Below are 24,267 nucleotides of genomic sequence, written 5' to 3'. Positions count from 1 at the left end.
TGAAAAATATTTTCATAATCCATTAGGGTAATGGAAATTAAAGCCACAATGAGATATCACTACACATCTCTCAGAATGGCTAAAATACAAAACAGTGGCAACACCAAATGCTGACAAGAGTGTGGAGAAAGTGAATCATTCATTTAGTGCATGTTGAAACATAAAATATAGCCACTCTGAAAAACAGTTTGGCTTTTCTAAAAAAACTAAACCTATAACTACCATGTAACCCAGCAACTGCACTCCTGGGCATTTATCTCAGAGAAATGAAGACATGTGCATATAAAAACCTGTACATGAATGTTTATAGCAGCATTATTCATAATAGCCCAAAACTAGACACAACACAGATCTCCTTCAATCTTCAAAGGATGAATGGTAAAACAAACTGTGGTAGAACCATACCATGGAATACCATGCAGTAATAAAAAGAAATGGATACATGCAAGAATCTGGCTATTACATAACAAGATTATAATTATGAATATTAAATATGTCAGGTAAACGTTGTAAATGTTATTTGAATCTACATTGAACTATTTATGTGTGCCACTATTCAGGACTTACACTGATATACCATAACTGTTCACTTAGAACTTGGAAAACTTAAAACCTTAACTAGGAAAAGGTTACCTTAGGAACAAAGATTTTATTTTTCTACTCAAAGGAGCCTGAGAAACATAGGATCATAAAATCTCAGGGTTGAAAAGAACCTTAAAAGTATGAGGAAATCAGGTTAGGATCAAGATGGCAGAATAGGAGGATGTGGAACCCACCTACCCCCATGAATGCATCAAAAATACATCCACATGTGGAAATTTTTCATTGAAAACTAACTAAAAACTGGCAAAGAGTCTCCTGTACAATGAAATCTGTAAAAAAGATACACATGGAATTGGGTAAGAAGGGAAAAGAAGCAATCAGGTTGGGACCTGACCCTGGCAGGGGACTCAAAGGAAAAGGGAGATTACACAGGTGGACACATACCCTAGGGAGTGAGCAGTTTGAGCCACATATTGGGCTCCCCAGCCCTGATGTCCAACACCGGGAAGAAAGCCCCCTTGGCTGGTTGGAGTGCCAGTGGTACTAATACGGAGGGCTGTGGGAAGCCTGGACTCCACTTGTGAGAAGCATGTGTGCTGCCTGTGTCCTGAAGCAGGACAGAGAGGGCAGACTAAAAAGTGCTCAAGTGGCTGCCCAGTTTTACACAACCATCCTAGTGCACACCGTAGCCTGAGCCAAGTGAATGCTCCAGCCCTGCTAACTTCACATCACAGCTCTACACTGAAGTGAGGCTGCCACGACTAAGAAGAGAGCATGATTGTGAGATGCAGAGGCAACCCAGACCCTAAGCAGCATCTGAGTAGGGTAGGGCAGCAATCACTGGCCCTTACAGAGGCAGCACATCAGTAGTAGTAGTACCCATCTCTTACTGAGGACCGACTACCACAGCCTGCGCACCAAAACACACCAAGTGCCTCCAGGGCCCCACCTTCCCTACGGTGCAGCTCCACACAATGGCAGGGGTGGCAGAAGCTGAGGGGAGTGAACGGCTCTGAGGGATGAAGAAGCCTTAGACCCAAAGAAGCATCTAAGCAGGGAGGGGGAGGCCATTACTGGCCCTTGCAAAGGCAGTGCATCAGAAGCAGCCCACGTCTCATCACAGGCCGAGAGCCTGCACAGGCCCCTCTTGTTCCAGCACAGCTCCCCTCTGGGGCAAGGGTGCCAGTGCTGGGAGAAGTTAGAGCACACATTTAAAGGGAACAGAGCCAGTTTGGACTCGACCCTCAGGGATTATACTCCAGCAACTTGGGATCTGACCCCACCCTCGATAGAGCAGTGACAGCCACTGAGCAGAGGGGAAGTCCCACCTGACATCTGGTTCAGGCTCTAGCCCCTCCATCTCCATCCCCACCTCCTACCAAGGTGGGTGACATGTGCCAGCACACCCTAAGGAAAGACGTAACTTGTGTTCACATAAAATCCAGTTCTCCCACCGAAGCCACTGGGCACACACAGACTGTATAGGTACACTTCCACGTAAGGACAGCCCTTTGAGACCACAGTAGGTACCTGTTTCACCTAAATTCATAAAGACAGAGAAAGTTAAGCAAAATGAGAAGACAGAAGAAATGGTCTCAATTGAAAGAGCAAAAGAAAACCCGTGAAAAAATTAAATAATGAAACAGAAGTAAACAACTGACCAGATAAAGAATTCAAAAAATTAGTAATAAGAATTCTAACTGAATTAGGGAAAAGAATAGATGAACACAGAATTTTACAAAGGAACAAGAAAATATAAAAAGACCCAATCAAAAATGAAGATTTCAACAGCTGAAACAAAACAAAAAACACTGGAAGAAATGAAAAGCAGCCTAAGTGATACAGAAGAACACAGAAGTGATCTGGAAGAAAGAATAATGGAAACCATCCCATCATAACAGCAAAAAGAAAAACATATTTTTTAAAATAAAAACAGCTTAAAGGACCTCTGGGATAACATCAGGTGTACCAACTTTTGCATTATAGGGGTCCCAGAAGACAAGAAACAGAAAGGGGGTTGAAAATGTATTTAATGAAATAATGAGTGAAAACTTCCCAAGCCTGAAGAAGAAAACAGACATCCAGGTACAAGAATAACAGAGTTGCAAACAAGATAAACTCAAACTGACCCACACTAAGAAATATCATAATTAAAATGGCAAAAGTTAAAGAGATGACTCAAAAGGTAGCAAGAGTAAAACAAAGAGTCATACACAAGGGAAGCCCCATAAGGTTATCAGCTGATTTTTCTGCAGAAACTTTGGAGGACAGAAGGGCATGGCATGATATATTTAAAGTGCTGAAAGAGAAAAACCTGCAACCTAGGATACACTACCCAGCAAGATTATCATTTAGAATCTTAGGAGAGAGAAAGAAATATTCAGACAAGCAAAAACTAAAAGAATCCATCAATACTAAACCTACCCTAAAAGAAATGTTGAAGGGTCTTTTCTAAATGGAAAGGAAGTATGAATATATAGGAAAAGGAATCCCACTACGAAAGGCAGATATATAGTAAGGACTGAAGATCACTTAAATAAGCCAGTAAGTAGATTAAAAGACAAAAAATTATGAAAGCAACTATAACTATAGTAAACAGTTATGGGATAAGCATAAAGATGTAAAATGTAGGGGAGTGGAGAAAAAAATGTAAATCTTCTAGAATGTGTTTGAACTTAAATGGCTACCAGTTTAAAACAAGTAGATATAATTTTGGGTGAACATATATGAAACTCATGTAACAACAAGTCAAAAACCTACAAAAGATACACAAAATACTTGAAAGGAAAAGAACTATACCAAGAAATAAAAGCATCAAACCACAAGGGAAGAAACAAAAATAAGAAGAAATGAACAGAGGAGAACTACAAAAACAACCAGAACACAAGCATTGGGCTGGACAAAAAGTTCGTTCGGGTATTTACGTAAGGTATTACAGAAAAACCCAAACGAACTTTTTGGCCAACACAATAATAAAGTGGCAATAAATACATACCTATCAATAATTACTTTAAATGTCAATGGACTAAATGCTCCAATCAAACGACAAGGGTGACTGATCAGATTAAAAAAAAAAAACCCAAGACCCATTTATATGCTGCTTACAAGAGACTCACGTTAGAGCTAATGACACACATAGACAAAGTGAGAGGATGGGAAAAGATATTTCATGCACATGAAAAAAAGAAGAAAGCGGGGTAGAAATACTCATATCAGACAAAATAGACTTTAAAACAAAGTCTGTAACAAAAGACAAAATAAGGCATTATATAATGATAAAGGGATCAATATAAGAACAGTATACAACACTCAACATATATGTACCCAATACAGGAGCACATAAATATATACAGCAAATATTAGTACACATAAAGGGAGAAATTGACAATAATACAATAATAGTAGGGGATTTTATCACCCCACATACATCAATGAATAGATCACCCAGAGAGATAATTAATAAGGCAAAAGTGGTCTTAAATGACATTTTAAACCAGTTGAACTTAATATTTACAAGACATTCCATCCAAAATCAGTGGAATACACATTCTTTTCAAGTGCACATGGAACATTCTCCACAACAGATCACATGCTAGGCCAAAAAATAAGTCTCAATAAATTTAAGACATAAATTTTATCATGCATTTTTTCTGACAACAAAGGTATTAAACTAGAACTCAGTTACAGAAAGAAAAAGGGGAAAGCACAAACACATGGAGACTAAACATCATGCTACTAAAAAGCCAATAGGTCAATGAAGAAATGAAACAGGAAATCAGAAAATACAAGACAAATGAAAATGGAAATACAACTTTCCGAAATCTATAGGATGCAGCAAAAGGAGTTCTAAGAGGGAGGTTTAAAGTGATACCGGCCCACCTCAAGAAACAAGAAAAATCTCAAACCAACAACCTAACCTACCATCTAAAAGAATTAGAAAAAGAAGAACAAATGAAGCCAAAAGTCAGCAGAAGGAAGGAAATAATAAAGATCAGAAAGGAAATAAATAAAATGGGGGGGAAAAAAACAATGGAAAAGATCAATGAAACGAAGAGCTGTTATTTTGAAAAGATAAAATTGATAAACCATTTAGCCAGGCTCATCAAGAAGAAAAGAGATAAAACCCAAATAAACAAAATAAGAAATCAAGGAGGAGAAATAATAACCAACACAACAGGGATACAAAAAAAAAAAAAGAGAATACAATGAACAGCTACATGCCAACAAATTGGACAACTTAGAAAAAAATAGACAAATTTCTGGAAACATACAACCTGCCAAGCCTGAATCAGGAAGAAACAAACAATCTGAAAGAACAAAACGATAACTAGTAGAGAAAGTGAATTTGTAATTAAAATAAAAACTTCCATCAAACAAAAATCCAAGACAAGGCAACTTCACAGGGGAATTCTACTGAACATGTAAAGAAGAGCTAATACCTATCCTTCTCAAACTATTCCAAAAAACTGAAGAGGAGCAAACAGTCCCAAATCCATTCTACAAGGCCAGCATTACCCTGATCCCTAAACCAGACAAAGACACAGCAAAAAAAGAAAATTACAGGCCAATATCGCTGATGAAGATAGATGCAAAAATTCTCAACAAAATATCAGCAAACTGAATCCAACAATATATAAAAAGGATCACACACCATGATCAAGTAGGATTTATTCCAGATATGCAAGGATGGTTCAATTTTCACAAATCAATGTGATTGATACTACATTAACAAAAGGAAGAATAAAAATCAAATGATCATCTCAATGGATGTGGAAAAAGCATTTGATAAAATTCAACATTCATATATGATAAAAACTCTCATCAACACTGAGAGAACAAATCTCAACAAAGGCAGTATATGATATACCCACAGCTAACATCATACTCTGTGATGAAAAGGTGAGAGCCTTTCCTCTAAAATCAGGACAGGGGATGCTCGCTCTCACCACTTCTATTTAACATAGGATTGGAAGTCCTAGCCACAGCAATCAGAGAAGAAAAAAACAAAGAAAAGGCATTCAGATTTGGAAGGGAAGAAGTAAAACTCACTATTTGCAGTTGACATGAAACTATATATAGAAAACCCTAAAGTCTCCACCTGACAACTAGTAGAGCCAAACAATGAATTTGGTAAAGTTGCTGGATACAAAATTAATATACAGGGCTTTCCTGGTGGCGCAGTGGTTGAGAGTCCGCCTGCCGATGCAGGGGACACGGGTTCGTGCCCCGGTCCGGGAAGATCCTACATGCCACGGAACGGCTGGGCCCGTGAGCCATGGCCGCTGAGCCTGTGTGTCCGGAGCCTGTGCTCCGCAACAGGAGAGGCCACAGCAGTGAGAGGCCCGCGTACCACAAAAAATATATATATATATATATACAGAAATGTTTTGCATTCCTATACACTAACAATGAACTATTAGAAAGAGAAATTAAGAAAACAATTCCATTTACCATTGCATGAAAAAGAATAAAATATCTAGGAATAAATCTACTTAAGGAGGTTAAAGACCTGTACTTTTACTATAAGACATTGATGAAAGAAACTGAACTGAATACATACAGATGGCTAACAAGCACATGAAAAGATGCTCAATGTCGCTAATCATTAGAGAAATGAAAATCAAAACCACAATGATATATAACCTCACACCTGTCAGAATGGCTATCATCAAAAGTAACAAGTTGGCAAGGATGTGGAGGAAAGATACACTTTTGTGTACACTTTTGGTGGGAATGTAAATTGTTGCTGCCACTACGGAAAACAGTATGGAGGTTCCTCAAAAAAACTAAAAAGAGAACTACCACATGATCCAGTGATTCCACTCCCGGGCATATATCTGGAAAACAACCCTAAATACTAATTTGAAGAGATACACGTACCCCAATGTTCAAAGCGGCGTTATTTACAATAGCCAAGATATGGAAGCAACCCAACTGTCTGTCAACAGATGAATGGATAAAGATGTGGTACACACATACACACAAACACACACACACACTGGAATATTACTCAGCCATAAAAAAGAATGAAATTCTGTAATTTGCAACAATGTGATGGACCTAGAGAGTGTATGCTTAGTGAAAGAAGTCAGACAGAGAAAGGCAAATACTGTATGTTATCACTTATATATAGAATCTAAAAAATAAAAGAAATGAATATATATAACAAAACAGAAACAGATTCAGATATAGAAAATAAACTAGTAGTTACCAGTGGGGAAAGGGGAGGTGGGAGGGGCAAAATAGGTGTATGGGATTAAGAGATACAAACTGCTATATACAAAATAGATAAGCAACAAGAATATATTATACAGCATGGGGAAATATAGCCATTATTTTATAATATCTTTAAAATGGAGTATAATCTATAAAAATATTGAATCATAACACTGTAGACATGAAATTAACATAAACTGCAAATCAACTATACAGCAATAAATTAATTTTAAACAACTACAAAAAAATAAAACTACAAGGAAACCTCATTTAGTCCCATTTCCTCCCTCAAACATAGGATAACTCTCCTATGAGTTTGACAATTTTGAATTTTGTTTGATTTTAAATGGAGGCATTTCCTTCTAAAACATGCATTCGCAATGAGACCAATATCACCTTCAAGGGCAAAAGTTTACTTCTTTAAAAAGATTTTAAAAATCTTGGGTATTACAACAGTTTGTGGGCCTCCAAAGTTTAACTCTACCTAAGAAATCTTATTACTTAGACTTTAACTTATCTTTTTAGGAAGAAATTAAATTTATTTAGTTAAAATGTATTTTTTCTCCTCGAGGTGGCAGTAATGAGGAAAAGTTGGGAAATACTGTTGTAAAAGTTCATTTAGTCCACCTTCATCTTATTAAACCTCTACAACACCATAATCAATAATAGCATTTATGGGTCCTTATTATGTGCCAGATTGTACCACATGCTCCTATTATAGGGATTATTATATTAATTCTAATAACATCCCAGTGTGGTAGGTACCATGATTATCCTTATTTATTGATACAAATCAAGAAACTGAAGTTAAGGAATGGTAAGAATGCCCATATTCAAAATTCTCAGTTGCTTCCCTCTATACTGCACTGTCCTTCTATAGCAGTATACATCTCCTCTTTTATCAAATACCTCTAGAAAACAGGAACTCCTTACCTCGAGGTGATTCAGTTTCTAGTATAATGGTGAAGGGCATGGACTTTGAGGTCAGATGGACTCAAGTTAGGATTCTGGTCTGCCATATATTATATATAATTGTTATACAAGTTACTTAATCACTCTGAATATCCTCAGCTATAAAATAAGAATAATATATGCTTACATACTATGATGTGAGGATTAAATGTGATCATATTTATAAAGCCCCTAGCTTTTAACCTTTCACAAAATACAAATTGTGTGTGTGTGTGTGTGTGTGTGTGTGTGTGTATAGGGAAATGTATGCAATAACCATTAGTAAAAAAAGATATTAATATTAAAGCAGGTTGGAGAGAGAGGGTATATGGGAAATCTCTACACTTTCCTCCTGATTTTGCCATGAACTTAATTGCTCTAAACAATAAAGTTTATTATTTAAATTTTTAAATAAGAAGAAAGAATTTACTACAACAAAAATTAAAGCAGCAAGGTGCCAAATTTCACCTATTTAATTTTCAGCGCTTTAAGATATTGATTATTTCAACTGTGGATATGATGACTAATTTGAAAAAATGGTGACAGGAACATTTGACAAAAATATATCAAGAATCTTATAAATGTGAATAACTCTGACTTGGAAATTTCACTTACAGGAATTCATTCTCAGGAAATAATCAGATAAATGCACAAAAGTGTGTGTGTATGTGTGTGTGAGAATATATGTGAATATGACATTTATTTACAGCATTGCTCATAGTAGCAAAAATCTGGAAATATTCCATGTCCATAGATAGGAGGATGGCTGAATAAATTATAGTGGTACATCTCTATAATGCATGATGTGGATCTATGTTTACTGACATGAAAAGAAGGCAATGGTATTATATTGTGAAAGAAAATCATGTATTACTTATAAAATCATGTATTACTTATAAAATCATGTATTACTTATACAATTACTTATACATTGGAAAAAATGTAGCTTACTGTTCTAAACTATAATGACAATGTACAGTCCTGTGGATAAGGAAGAGTTGAATTCATGGGGGACTTTAGGTTTAAAGAACATTTATTTATAAAACCTATGAACTAAAAGACAAATACGTATCCTCTCAGAGCAACAACCACATGTGATCAGTGTGTTCACTAAACATTTCACCAAAGTAATGTCTTTTTTCCAGCCATTAACACTGCTGAGGCCCACATGCTAGCTTTCTAAGGAAAGCTAGTATTTGTTACCTCCCTAAAATTTAGATAGATGCTCCTTCTCCAGGTACTGACAAAACCCAAGCACCTCTTTCTATAAAATGTTATGAGATAGTTAATAAGAATCAGAATCTACAGCAAGCTGAATATTTTATTATTTGAACATGGTTATCAGTGGGGAAGGAAAGGGAAGTGGGGGAAATTAAAAAAATAGGAAGTGAATGGTACTTATCCTGTCTACTCTAGAAGATGACAGATGGGGGCGAATACTTACTATAATTAGAAATAAGGTTATAACATCTGTTCATAGTTTTTTGAGTTAAGTTTAAATATACAATAAAAAAGAATTATTAACATTATATCTATACTTTATCAAACACAAAGGAAACATTTCACATAAAAGTAGACATATTCTGAAACTTATTTATTGAGGTTCATTTTTTATACTCTATCAAGGTCTTCCCTTGAGCTGTGAGACCTGCAGATGTAAACAATCTGCCTAATAAATTGTTGACTGTATCTTCTCTGCATCTCTCTTTTCAGACCTCAGCAGGTTAGAGTCTCTAACAAAGCCGAATTTCTCCTAGACTTAAGTCTTCATGAGTGTCAACAGCCAAGAATCATCATCACTATCTTAATAGCCACAAGTTGCATACCATGTATGTCCTTCACTATCTGAGAAGACATCTTTGATTTTTGCCACGTTGGTAAAGGCTCTCTTCACGCCACAGCTTTTTTAGAAGTAGCTGTAACTTTGTTACATGGTCCATGTTACATGTCCATATTCGTCTCTAGTACATACCAATTGCAGCTAGGTGCCATTTATTTAATGCAGTGAATGCGAATAAATCCCTTCATATAAATGCCATTTATTTAATGCAGTGAATGTGAAAGATCCCTTTCATCTGCCAAACTAAAGAGAGTAAGACATCCTGACGAGAAGCATGAGGAGGCCGTCATTTGGGGCCAGTCTGGGGTTTGAGGTCAACAACTGTCTTGATCAGAAGTGTCAGGCCTGCAGACACAGTTCACTCACTTATAAATGTGGCCTTTTACCCCAGCCCAGTAAATTACTCATTGAATAAGAGTAACAGAGAAGACAGTGGGAAGTTACATCCAAGAGAAAATGAGAATGACAAGCAGTTCTGAATAGAAAACTCAACTAGAATTTAGGCAGAAAGCAAATTTTGTACATCACAAATGAAAACAGTAATGACTAGAGTGAAAAAAGTCTTAAGATTCATCCATTCAATATGATGCCTAATAAGCAGACTATCCCTATTCTTAACTCCACCTCTATGACGAATCTAGTCTTTTTCTCTCACACTGGACAAAAGAGAGTTCTTAAGGCCATTACAGTAATTCCAATAAAACAGAATGGTTATTATGGTGGCTTTTCAAATAATCATGATTTTCCTTTTAACAATGCAGTTTTTACCCATTTTGATTTTTAGACATAAAAATCTGAGAGAGAATGTGAGCAATACAAGTAAAATCTAAGGACTTATTTCACTGGTATAGTCATATATAGGGAAGTGATGCTGAAAAGGAAAGCCATACTGCCAAATGCAACACAGTTTGGATGCTTTGGGCCACATCCCTGGCTCATACCCCTGATTAACTACAAAAGGGGAACCTTGAGGAAGAAGAGCCAAGTGTGTCAAATTTGTTCATGAAACAGCCTTCAAGTTATTTGCATCTATCCTCAACAAATTTTGTTTGGTTTACCAATTTACTGATTAGTATCACAACTTTTTTTTCAAATCATCATTATGGTAGAAGGCCCCTCACCCTCTGGTGGGAATCTCAACTGCCCCTATACCCAACCAGCCCTAACTGGGCCCACATGGAAACAAGCTCCTTCATCTATAAAAGCACATTTATCTAGTTGCTTTCAGTTAAAGGCCTTAAGGTTTTGTCCTTGTTCCCTTCTGCTTATTTTCCCTTTTTGATCTTTGATCCTTTTCCTAAACAAAGGTCTGTTCATATATGTGCGAGTCACTTTCTAGAGTTAATCTTTAAATCTAAGGACCATATCAAAGAAAGTAAAAGTCTCTTAGAAGGCCATCATAGTGAAGCAACTCTTAGGATTTTTTTCTTTAAAATTTCATGTACTCAATGATTACAACTATGTAAATAAATATGCATTTGAAAAAACGGCTTGGGCTTCCCTGGTGGCTCAGTGGTTGAGAGTCCGCCTGCTGATGCAGGGGACACGGGTTCGTGCCCCGGTCTGGGAAGATCCCACATGCCGTGGAGCGGCTGGGCCCGTGAGCCATGGCCACTGAGCCTGCGCGTCCGGAGCATGTGCTCCGCAACGGGAGAGGCCACAACAGTGAGAGGCCCACTTACTGCAAAAGAAAAAGAAAAAACGGCTAAAAGAAAAGCAATGAAGAAAAAGTTGTGTGAGTATAGTCATGGATCCTCATTTGTTAAAAACATCTTGGGACTGTGGCTTACTTTGTGGGAAAAATGTTAATTACTAATTTAATTTCATTAATGGTTATAGAGCTATTCAGATCTTCTATTTTTTTTTCATTCAGTTTTGGTTATTTTTATTTTTCTAAGAAATTCTCCATTTCACCTAATTTTTCAAGTTTGTTTTTCATAGTGTTCCCTTTATTTTAATTTTTCAAAATCTCTGACATGTCTATCATTAGGTCCCTTTTAGTATATCCCTTATATTGTTCATTATTTTCTGTTTTACCAATCTTGTCAAAGAACAAATGCTTAGTTTTATTAATCCTCTTTTATAAGTTTTTGTTACATTAATTTCTGAGCATATATTATTTCCTTCCTTCTACTTTTTGTAGGTTTATTTTGCTAATATTTTTTGAATTTCTTAAATTGCATGGTGCTTTTTTAAAAAAATTGAAGTATAATTGCTATAGTGATTTGATATCTCTATACATTACAAAATGATCACTGCAATTAGTTACAATCTGTCACCATATGAAGTTATTATAATATTATTGACTATATTCCTCATGCTGTGTATTTCATCCCTGTGACTCATTTATTTTGTAACTGGAAGTCTGTACCTCTTACTTTCCCTCACCTATTTTACTCATCCCCACCACTCATCTCCCCTCTGGCCACCACATGTTTGTTCTCCGAATCGATGAGTCTGTTTCTGTTTTGTTGTTTGTTCATTTGTTTTGTTTTTATGTTCCACATATAAGTGAAATCATACAGTATTTGTCTTTCTCTGTCTGACTTATTTCACTTACCATAATACCCTCTAGGTCCATCCATGTTGTTTCAAATGGCAAGATTTCATTCGTTTTTATGACTGAGTAATAGTCCATTGTATTAATATAGACCACATCTTTTTTACCCATTCATCTGTCAGTGGACACTTAGTTTGCTTCCATATCTTGGCTATTATAAATAATGTTTTAAATTGCATGGTTCTTTAATTTTGAGCCTTTCTTCTTTTCTAATACAAACATTTAAAGCTATATATTTCCCTTATAACTCTGCCTCAGAACTTACCTCTGAATTTCTCATTCAAACTCAACATGTTCAAAACCAATCTCTTGACCTTTTCCCACTACTTATTCTTTCTGCAGTTTTACTGGTCTTGTCAATGCAACTCCATTTTTCCAGTTGCTGAGATCCAAACACTTCAAGTCATCCTTACCTTCTCTTTCTATCATATGCTTCATCCAGTCTGTGAGCAAATGCTATTAGCCAAACCTTCAATATGTCCAAAATCCAAGCACTCTATCCTCATCCCTCTTACTACCAATCTGCTTTAAATGGTCACCATTTCTCACTCAATTATTGCAACAGCCTCCCAAATGCTCTCCTTACTCTTGGCCTTCAAAGGTCTATTCTCAACATAGCAACTGAGTGATTCATTCACTAGTTGGTCCAAATCATCTACTGACTTGCCCTATTATTCAAGAGAAAAATCCCAGTTCCTTACAACAGCCAACAAAAGTCCTATATAACCGAGCCACCTCCTAGACCTCTGGCCCAAGCTCTTATTATTCTGCCTCTCATTCACTGCTCCAGCCAAAGTGCTGGGATTTAACTCATATTTCACCTTCTTAGGGAGGCCTCACCACCCAATGCTCCCTAGTTCCTGTCCTTGCTTTGCTCTTCTTCAAGGTATGCATCATTACTTAACATTCTATATATTCTACCTACTTATTTACATAATGTTTCCTTCACTAACTGTAAACTTTATGATGCCATGGATTTTTGTGTGTGTGTCTGTTTTGTTCATTGCTATATTCTAGCTCTAACAATAGTGCCTGTTCATATTCTCTATTTCCTTAATTATACTTTGTTCACTTAATCTATCAATTACCACACAAAGGGAATTAAAATTTCTAACTATGAAAGTGGATTTGTCAATTTTTATTTTATGTGTACTCAAGCTATATTATACACATTTAGAATTGTTATATCTTACTGGTAAATTGATTCTTCTGTTGATATTGATCTCTATTAATCTGTACTACTGATTTTGCTTTAAAGACTATTTATATAACATTATTAGGTCTCTTTTGGTATTGACTTAGTATAATTTTTTTCCATTCTCTAGCTTTTAAACTTTCTATGTGTTAGATGTCTCTTGTAAAAACGTAGAAAAAACTGTTTCAACAATCTCTGCGAATGAAAATTTTAACCTACTTAAATTGACAATGATTATTGATTTTTAAAATTCATTTCTACTACCTCATTGTGTTTTCTGTTTTTCATCTTTTTTTATGTTTCTTCCCCCTGCATGCTGCACCCTCCCCCAATTCTTGCCTTCTTTGGGGTTGAATTTTTTTTCCTTATCCAACATTTTCACTCTATTTGTTTGACAAGTATACACTCTATTTCTATTCTTTCAGTGATTACCCTAGAAATTCTACTGTGTATCTTTTACTGAATAAAATCTGGTATTAATAAGTATCTCTACCTTCCTCTTGAAAAGTCAAGAACCTTAGAATGCTTTAACTTCTTCACTTCTCTTCTGATTTATATGTTGTCATTGTCCAGGATTCTAATCTTAATTTAACCACCTGCATTAGACATTAGTGGTTATGTTTTACATGATCCATTTTTGTTTAAGTTCCCACAAGTTTAACATTATTTTTGTCCACCACTCCTTCTTGCATCTCATACCTTCCTTCCTTTTAGTTCTCTCAAGGAAGATGTTGCCCTTCAAGGGTCCTAGATTGATGTGGGGATCTCTGATCCAGTCTCCCACTCTGCTTGAGCCCTAGGCTTTGTCTCCAACCCTCTGAGTACACAGCCTTTATAAATCAAACACCTCACTGCCAGGTGCCAGCAGATGCCCTCAAGGCAAACTTTGACTTTGCTTATTCTTGTGGAATCAAGCATCCTTGTCATTTCAACTTCTGAGTGTTTCCCTTAGTTTCCTGCCAGCTCTACCAGGCTTTAAACAAATATTTTAAATATATTATCCATTAAATAGATGATCTGACCAGGAAGTTTTTCTCTGTATATCATTCTATCTTATTCTCTAAATATTCGTAGGTAGCAGTTTTAGTATTTTTGTTTTTTGAATTGGTTTCATATAATTGTTTTATTTACTGTGTATGCTCCATTAGTAAAAAGTAAAATTTAAAAAGCCATTTAAAAGTCAAAGTGGTTAACAATTTCTTTTTGCCTAACATATATATTTTTCATAAGCCAAGAGCCATTTCTAAAAGACTACCTTTTGTTTTCTGAATTCTAAGTGTAAATATTGACTCCAACATAATACATATTATCCTCCAATATATTATACAAATTTTCAAACATCCAGGAAAGTGAAAATAATATATATATTTTTTTACCACCTAGATTCTATCATCATTTTACAACATTGTTTTATCACATATCTATTCATCTCCCTTTCTATCCATCAGTTCATCTTATTTTTTTGTTGCAGTGCCAAGGAAAATGCAGACATCAGTACATTTCCCCACAAATATTTTATAAACATGATATTTTTATTTCTAGGCAATAAAGCTCCCTGTCCCAAGATTTTGCATACTATTTTATAAGCATTTTAAAAATATGATTTTCTGTGCCATAATCACATAATAATATTTGAGCCAGAAAACAACAGTCTTATAGTTAAGAGGGGAAATAAGTAAAATTAACTATTAATCCTTTATAACATATTTCCATGTTAGTAAAATAAGCTTCATATGTGGCACATTCACTGAAATGTTTGCCCTTTTATTTCATCAATATTTAGGAGTTCCTCTTATAGTTTCTATTTACTTATAATGAAAAGCTCTTGTTAATACTTCCCTATTTTGTTTTTAACATCTTTATTGGAGTATAATTGCTTTACAATGGTGTGGTAGTTTCTGCTGTATAACAAAGTGAATCAGCTATACATATATCCCCATATCCCCTCCCTCTTGCATCTCCCTCCCACGCTCCCTATCCCACCCCTCTAGGTGGACACAAAGCACCGAGCTGATCTCTTTGTGCTATGCGGCTGCTTCCCACTAGCTATTTTACGTTTGGTAGTGTATATATGTCAATGCCACTCTCTCACTTTGTCCCAGCTTACCCTTCCCCCTCCCTGTGTCCTCAAGTCCATTCTCTACGTCTGCGTCTTTATTCCTGTCCTGCCCCTAGGTTCTTCAGAACCATTTTTTTTTAGATTCCATATATATGTGTTAGCATATGGTATTTGTTTTTCTCTTTCTGACTTACTTCACTCTGTATGACAGACTCTAGATCCATCCACCTCTCTACAAATAACTCCATTTCTTTTTATGGCTGAGTAAGATTCCATTAATACTTCCCTATTCAGTAGTTCTGGAGGACTGTTCAATTTTATGGAAGCAGAGAGGTGAACAATCACCTTCTGAACTTAGTTTAGGCAAATCTGCATCTTCCTTCTATGATACTGTGATTTATAATAAGAAATATGTATATTAGATCTTTGTACTGTTTGTGACAAAGGAGCTCCTGGAACTTCCTAAGTGACAAGGAGCCAAAAAGGTGAAAGGAAAGTCTTTTGTAATTCATAACAATCCCATTTCAACCATACCTGAGTTTAGGTTAATGAGGTGACTTTCTGAAAGCCTCTACAGATGGGGGCTGGTTGTCAGGGAAACCAACCACATGATTAGAGGGTTAGAACTTCAGTCTCACTCCTGGACTTCTTGGGAGGAGGGAGGAAAGGGGAGCCGGAGGTTGAATTAATCACCAATGGTCAGTAATTTAATCAATCATGCCTATGTAATGGAGCCTCCATAAATACTCAAAAGGAGAAGATTCAGAGAGCTTCTGGATTGGTGAATATATGGAGGGGCTGGGAAGGTGCTGCACTTGGAGAGGGCACAGAGGCTTCGAGTCCTTTCCCATATAACTTGCCTTATGCATCTCTTCATCTGGCTGTTTTATTTGTATCCTTTAAAATATCAGCAATAGGGGCTTCCCTGGTGGCACAGTGGTTAAGAATCCGCCTGCCAATGCACGGGACAGGGGTTCAAGCCCTGGTCTGGGAAGATCCCACATGCCGCGGAGCAACAAAGCCAGTGTGCCACAACTACTGAGCCTGTGTTCTAGAGCCCGCAAGCCACGGCTACGAGCCCACATGCCACAACCACTGAGCCTGTGCTCTAGAGCCCGTGAGCCACAGCTACTGAAGACCGTGAGCCACAACTACTGAAGCCTGTGCGCCTAGAGCCCCTGCTCTGCAACAAGATACCGCAATGAGAAGCCCGTGCACCGCAATGAAGAGTAGCCCCACCAGGGAAGCCCCGCCATATACTTTTTGATATTAAAATCAATATAATATTTTATTCTTTTTCTAATCAGGACTCAAGCAATCTGAGTCCTCAGCTTAACCAGTGGGTGATCTTAGGTATATCCCTATTCTGCATGGTGCCTCTTTCTTTCATCTTTAATTTAAAATTCTTTATGATGATCTTTACTGTTTAGGACTTATTCCATTATCTAATAACTTTTTTTAGAGTATTAAAATACTGGCTAGCCAAGTACAGAGGGTAATGCAATTCTAGTACTTCACAAATACAGAAAAGTATTTGCCCTTTTTCTCTTCCCTTAAGCAGAACTTCTTGGCAGCAGATTAAACAAAAGGATGGTTCCAACTTAAGCTATCTCATTCAATTTCTTCTACACTTAACGTTCCTTTTTTCATAATGCCGTGTATAGCCTACTGTCAAAAGAACTACTAAACATTCATTATAATTGAAATAGTAGAAAGCATGCAAAAAAGGAAATATGAAAAACCTAGTATACCCTAAGAGAAAACATTCAATTCCAGATGTAACCACACAGAAAAGTTAGAGTCTGTGTGGTTACATCAGTACTACATCAGTCCCAGTATTTCTGTCATGTCTATGTATATGACTATACATAGAACACTGCCTCATCTAGGGTGAAGAATCTTTTAGAATATACTAAAATCGTTCAGATAAAAAGGCAATATTCAATTATAGGTCATAACTCATGCAATATATTAACATCTCTCAGCTTCTATAAAGACTGTTTTCCAAAGGTTTCACTGTTGGGTAGAGATCAAAGTGCCACTTTATAAATAGTTTACTCATTTGTCAATTGATAATACCTCCTTAGCAGGGTTGTTCTGAGGAAAAAAAGGGGAGACTATACATGAAATTGCTTGAGTTAAAAAGAACTACAACAGCTAGGTTATACTGTAAGTAAAATGAAAACTCTAAATTCAACTCAATGTAATTTATGGTACATGAAACTGAAAATTCTATTACTTTCTATTATAAAATATATATAAAAGTACACAAAAAGTATACTTTCAGCTAAAAGAATAATAATTTTTATTGGACCCTGATATATACCCCACTTAAGAAATGGAACATTACTAATACCTTGGTGGCTCCATGGACTTGTTCCTCTCATATTTCTCTTAACCCATTCCACAATATCCTAAATTTTGTTATACTCACTTCTTTGCTTTTACTTCTAGCATTGACATATTCAGATGTATCCCTAAAGTAACTAACTAGCTAGTTATCTATCTATCTATCCATCTATCCATCCATCTCTATCCATCCATTCATCTTCCATCCATTTTTTGAACTGTATATATAGAGAAATGCTATAGGTACTTGTCCTTCAACTTCTGCAGTATCTGTCTCAGAGTAACTTCTTGACATTATCTAATTTTTCACATAATCCATAAGATTAAAAGAATTAAAGGAAATTAAAGCAGAGAAAATGAGGCACAGTGAAGCTAGCAACTTGCCACCTTGTATAGGAAGACAATGAGCAAATCTCTCTACAGTAATTCTGAAAGTAAAGCAGACCTGTGACTGTCTTAGAACTTTATAGCACATTCATTTTAGCTGCAATTAAAATAAACATTTCTCTATTGTTAAGAGTACAATTAATATTTTAAAATTCACTTTACATAGCTGGTATTTTTTGCTTTTGTATTAAAGGGGCAATTATATTAAAGTGTAGTAATGATGTAAAAGCCCTCAACAATATTCCAATATAGTCCTTAATAGGAAAACAAGAACGAATTAAATAAAGAATATCAAGAGCCAATTTCTTTTTCTCTTAGGGGACAGACTATTAAAAAAGATATAGCCATATTATGGAATATTCTAATTAAAGAAGATGGCTCCTTGAATAGGTAATTAGTCTGACACTAATTAATCCAAAGATACCATTCACCTGAGTAAGTGGTGGAAGAATCTCCTTGCATATTTGCTGATTTGGTCTCTGTATTCCAATATAGTTGTATCCAGGAGTGGTCTTGTTGGAGCATAGAAGGTTCCAAGGCTTGCCTCAAGCTGTGCTGTGGAATTCAAACATAGCAGCACTAAAACAAGTGAAACTCCTTCAATTACAACAGAATACTCATGTTTGCAGTCAGTCAGGTTTTGCAAACTTGGATGAAATGTGAGCTTGTTGCAGGAAAGATGAAATTAAAATATGACAGCTGATACAAAAACAAACCTGTGTATAAACTTTCACTTGAAGCAAAGCTGACAATGACTCTGAGCAACAAAAAGCTGTCAAAACTGAAGAAATCCATAATGAATCAACCTCTCACCACAAATGGGTAATTAAAACAGTGACTCATCAGAGTAACACAGTTTGAACTAGTATTTCCAGTAAAATCAACTCACAGTGTGCTCAACATTTACTCTTTAGCTGGAAGGAACAAACTAGCCTTTCTGCATTAGGCATTGAAATCAGTATTAGAAATGTTTAAAAAAATAATACAAATAAAAATATCCTGATTGGAGTAATAATATCTCTCTATTACAACTTTAGAGAAAGACTGAAATTCCCTATACCTTCCTTAAATCCTGTCCTGAACAACAAGATTGTTGGTTTTGTCCAAGTGTGAAAGTTAACACACCCCTGGGAGGTATGTTAATCTGCTTTGGTCAACTGACACCCTCCTAGGAAGGAAGGATTGGAGAGCAGGTTTTGATAAGCCAAAGGGCTAGTGATTGGGAGAAAACAGCACATTTTGCCTAATTTACACTTTTACCAAGACATGCCAATGGGGTTGTGTTTCCTCCAAGAAATACCTGGAAAATATATAATTACCATAATGGTGAGAGTTGTATGAGAATACAGTTCACAGTAAGACTCCACTGATTTTTATGCTACTAGCATTAGGTTGAATGAACAATTCCTTATTTAGCAAAACTCTTTAATTTTAAGCATATCTGGGTTTGAAAGTATTGCATACCTCATCAGAGTAATTGCTATGGACTTGGCTAAGCTGTTAGCTATTTCTTTTTTTAATCTCAAATCTAGACAGTAAAGTAAGATGAACTTTAGTGGTATTTTCTTTCAAAGCAGCAGTCAATTTAGATTAAAATTGAATACAGCAATGCCATTGTGAAAGCAAGCCAGATTCTCTTGCCATTGCTTGTTTTCTTGACAGCATGTTCCGTACATCTGAAATGTTTGAGCCTACATGGAATACTCGTAGGTCTCAGCACAGTTATAGATTCATTAGATAGCCCAGCTTGATGTTTAAGGCAGAAATGAAGATCTCAAAGACAACCACAGCACAGCTACAAATAAAAGAGCTCACTGGGTTCCACTAATAAGAGGAAAACAAATTACCATGTCAAATTTGTTAGATTCAGATAGAATAAATCTCAATAGAGAAGAATTGTAAATGTTTTAGAAATGTGTTTTGCAGTTACTTGGGGGAAAATGCATATACCTGCTTAAAATGTACATATTCTGATAACCCAGCATCATGCAAGCATTTTATTTTAATAGCCTAGTATATCATACAAGTTTTTTATTTACCTATCCACCCAATATGGTTCCTTGATAATATCCTTTATTAAGGCGGGAATCTGATAATACCCATTTGTGAATTCCCTAATAATCTTTCTTACTACACAGGGATCTTACAACACAAATTCACTAAGGTGCTAGCAATTTCTCAGTCTCCTAAGAGTCAATATTTCATCTTCTTCATATTTCTTCAACTGTAAGTTTAGAGTATCTTGCATGGATTATGTGTACCAGACTTTCTTTAGGGACCCTGCTACTTTTTTTTTCCTCTGCTATCTACCCAACCTGAAGAGTGTACCAATACTAATAAATAATTACTTGAGATAACTCTGCAGGTAGAAATATTACAGTAATCCTAGAACCCTAAAATTTTGAAGTTATAATCTTCTTTTTATTTTTAACTAATATTCATTGAGTACCTACTGTGGGCCAAGCACTGTGCTATGCATTTTCTCATTGCAGAAGTACTGGAATCTCCGTAGATGTGTTGGACTACCTCCAAAAAGCACATTCAATTAACATTAAATAAATATTTATTGTGGGCCTCCTATGAGTTGGGGCCAAGTCTCATGATGCAGACTTCTTGAAAGAACATGTTCTTGCTGATTATTCTTCTCTAAAATTAGTAAAATGAAGGTTATGTACAGAATACTATCTAAACAATTTGTTTACTTTGGAAACGTAATAAAATGGAATAAGAAAATCTATAAACGTGGAAAGAAAATAGTGGGGAAGCAAAGCTCTCCAGTAAAGGCCTTTTGACATATTCCCTGTTTTCCTTACCTTGTAAATCACATACAGAAAGTTTCTCATTGGCCATTATTTCCCACTGTTAATATCAATGCTTATTACAAACATTTGAAATAAAGATATGAATGTTTAGATGCATTTTACATTAAGTAAATAAATTACTCATAATAAAAATAACATACACTGGATAACTGGCAAATATAAAAATTGATTTCATTATTGTATGTGGCACATATTTTTTTTTCTTTTTTGTTAACAGTGCCTTGTCTCTCTTTGACAATAAACATCTGAGATCCTATGGGCAAAATAACTTATTAGGAGAAGGTTGGGAAATCCAAGCATGCAGAAGGGAGAGGGGTATCAGAACTCTAAGTTAGAATGAAAACAAGAAGGAACAGCCTGGGCTGCAATTCACACACACACACACACACACACACACACACACACACACACACACACACACACACACAATCAGTGGTAAGGTCTACTGTCTGGACAAAGAACTCGGGATGTGAAAGAAAAATACTGATGTCTAAAGTAAAGGAGAAATAAGGACTTTGTTTAGGGCCCTTTGTCTTCCAAACCCTACAGAGTACATGAAATTTCTCATCAAAGTTTGAAATCTGAGCATATTCTACACATGAACTTAGTCTGAAATATACAGTGACTTCATTGTGAGTTCCAACATAGGTATATACAGAAAAGTTATTACGTTGACCAGTACTATACAGTAAGTACCGTATGGAAGTAATTATTTGATACCTCATTTTGTCAGTTTAATAGGGCATTAACATTTTTGTCTTCTAATCTCCAGTAACATGACTTCAAAACATCCTCAAAAAACTACTGACAATAAAATGTACTTCATGAACTAACACACCATTGTAAAGCAATTATACCCCAATAAAGATGGTAAAAAAAAAAAAAAAAATGTACTTCATGTATATACAAAACCCATTTATGAAATATATTTTAAGTCTGACCTTCTCTCTCTGGAGTGAGCTTTTGTCTAAGAAGATGGTTTACTATGGCAGTCATGCTGATAAAGCACTGGTAGCCCAGAGTGTCCCAGTTCATACTATTCAGGATGTTTATTGCCTCATAGATCTCATCACAGTGAATGTACTGGAAGATGATGTCTACCAGGCCCAGCTGTCCTTGTGTGAAGATACCTGTCACAGAAAAATATAAAATCAAGTGAATCTTTTAAAAATAAGAAGTAGGACTTCCCTGGTGGTCCAGTGGCTATGACTCCATGCTCCCAATGCAGGGGGGCCAGGTTCAATCCCTGGTCAGGGAACTAGATCCCACATGCCGCAACTAAAGATCCCGCATGCCACAACTAGGGACCCCGTGTGCAACAACTGAAGATCCCACATGCCACAACTAAAGATCCCAGATGCCACAACTAAAGATCCTGCATGCCACAATGAAGATCCCACAAGCGGCAGCTAAGACCCGGTGCAGCCAAATAGATAAATAAATAAAAAGTAGACGGCTTCCCTGGTGGCGCAGTGGTTGAGAGTCCGCCTGCCGATTCAGGGGACACGGGTTCATGCCCTGGTCCGGGAAGATACCACATGCCGCGGAACGGCTGGGCCCGTGGGCTATGGCCGCTGAGCCTGCGCGTCCGGAGCCTGTGCTCCGCAACAGGAGAGGCCACAACAGTGAGAGGCCCGTGTACCACAAAAAAATAAATAAAATAAATAAAATAAAAAGTAGAATAACAAAAACAGATTTAAATTTTCTACAAAGGAAAAATCCAGTGATCATTTCTTGCATAAAGTGCTAGAAATATGGGATTTGGGGGGGGGCAAGAGTAATATGGCACTGTGGTTAAATCTTTAAATACCACCTACCAACTCCATCTAGCTTAGGCTTACCATTCAGCACATATTAACTAATTTATAACCAAACTGTTCAGACTAAAAATGAAAAAACCTGAGAACTTTTAGGTAAATCACAATAGCTAATTTAATTTTTCCCATCTGTCATTTAGGCCTCGGCTGTATATATTTAGAGATAATTTTGATGTAACACAATTCTTATTGACCAGCTTAATTAGTTCTAAGTTGCACCTGGTCTTCAGCCCCATGTACTTGGGGGTCAAAAAGTACAAATATCCATGACAAATATAATGTGACTATATAAACATTTTTAGGACTGTTTTATTAATGGGTGCTCTAAATTGATAGCTTCTTCACAGATACCACATACCAATTTATTTTAAATTGGCACTGAGATTATTCTCTTCTATTATTAGTAATTATTAGTAAGAAATTATCAGGATTAATCTTGTTATTGATCCACTTTCACAACTAAGATCTACTATAAAATATCTTAGAACAACATAAACACATTTGCCTACCCTTTTAAAATGAAAGAAAATCCACTTCTAAGCTTAGAGAAGCAAGAGCACAAAACAAAGGGGGGTGGACTCTGTTCTAGTTTTATCTTATCTTTTAAATATGGCTGATCTCATTTGAAGCTAACAATTTCTGTGTAATTAAGTGACAATAAGTATTAGTGCTTTTAAGGAGTTTGGGTTTTTTTTTAATCTTTAAAAAGTAGCTATCTGTAAAATCTTTTTCCTTCCACAAATGTTTACTGATTTGAGTGAAACTACAAAAACTTCTCAGTACAAATAATCATAAAGCTAAATGAGAAAACGTATGTGAAATTATTTGGAATCTCTGAAGTATATAAAATAAAAACAGGGAAACAAAGATAAAAAATAGCAAACTTTGCTTCTGAAATTATGCAAGCTAGAGACAACAGTAGGGCTTTAAAAAATGCTGAGATAAAAATGAATTAGCCTAGAATTCTATAATTTTATAACAAAGCATTGAAAATTCATGAAGAAAAAATTCTTTTTTTTTTTTTTTTTTTTTTTTGCGGTACACGGGCCTCTCACTGTTGTGGCCTCTCCCGTTGCGGAGCACAGGCTCCGGGCGTGCAGGCTTAGCGGCCATGGCTCACAGGCCCAGCCGCTCCGCGGTATGTGGGATCCTCCCGGACCGGGGCACGAACCCGTGTCCCCTGCATCGGCAGGCGGACTCTCAACCACTGCGCCACCATGGAAGCCCCAGAAAAAACATTCTTAATAACAGAGCTCTAAAACAATAAAGCAAAAACTATCAAACTAAAAGGAGAGAAAGTCAAATCTACAATTATCATTGGAGATTTCAGCACTTCTCTCTGATTAGTTGAAAAAACCTATAAACAAAATCTGTAAATATAGAAAACACTTGAAAAACATCAGTAAATTTGACCTAATTGACATCTATACAACGCTTCACCCAACAACAGCAGAATACACATTCTTTTTAAGTGCACATATAACACCAACCAAGATGGAGCATATTCTGGGAGATAAAACAAGCCTCA

At 36.1% G+C, this 24,267-nt stretch overlaps 1 protein-coding gene across 1 annotated transcript in view; it reads right to left on the bottom strand.

The window, feature by feature from the left end:
- Positions 1-24,267, bottom strand: part of WDPCP (WD repeat containing planar cell polarity effector) — a 274,720-nt gene that overhangs the window by 88,293 nt on the left and 162,160 nt on the right. The window contains exons 13-14 of the mRNA XM_049695803.1: positions 21,864-22,052; positions 18,532-18,655 (exon numbers count right to left, since the gene is read on the bottom strand). Coding sequence (XP_049551760.1) covers positions 18,532-18,655; positions 21,864-22,052 — 313 coding nt within the window. The remainder of the gene's footprint in view (positions 1-18,531; positions 18,656-21,863; positions 22,053-24,267) is intronic.

Source organism: Orcinus orca, chromosome 13 (genome assembly GCF_937001465.1).
Source record: "Orcinus orca chromosome 13, mOrcOrc1.1, whole genome shotgun sequence".
Taxonomy (NCBI): Eukaryota; Metazoa; Chordata; class Mammalia; order Artiodactyla; family Delphinidae; genus Orcinus; species Orcinus orca.
The sequence above is the reverse complement of the archived record's forward strand: the minus strand, read 5'-3'. Positions and strand labels throughout refer to the sequence as shown.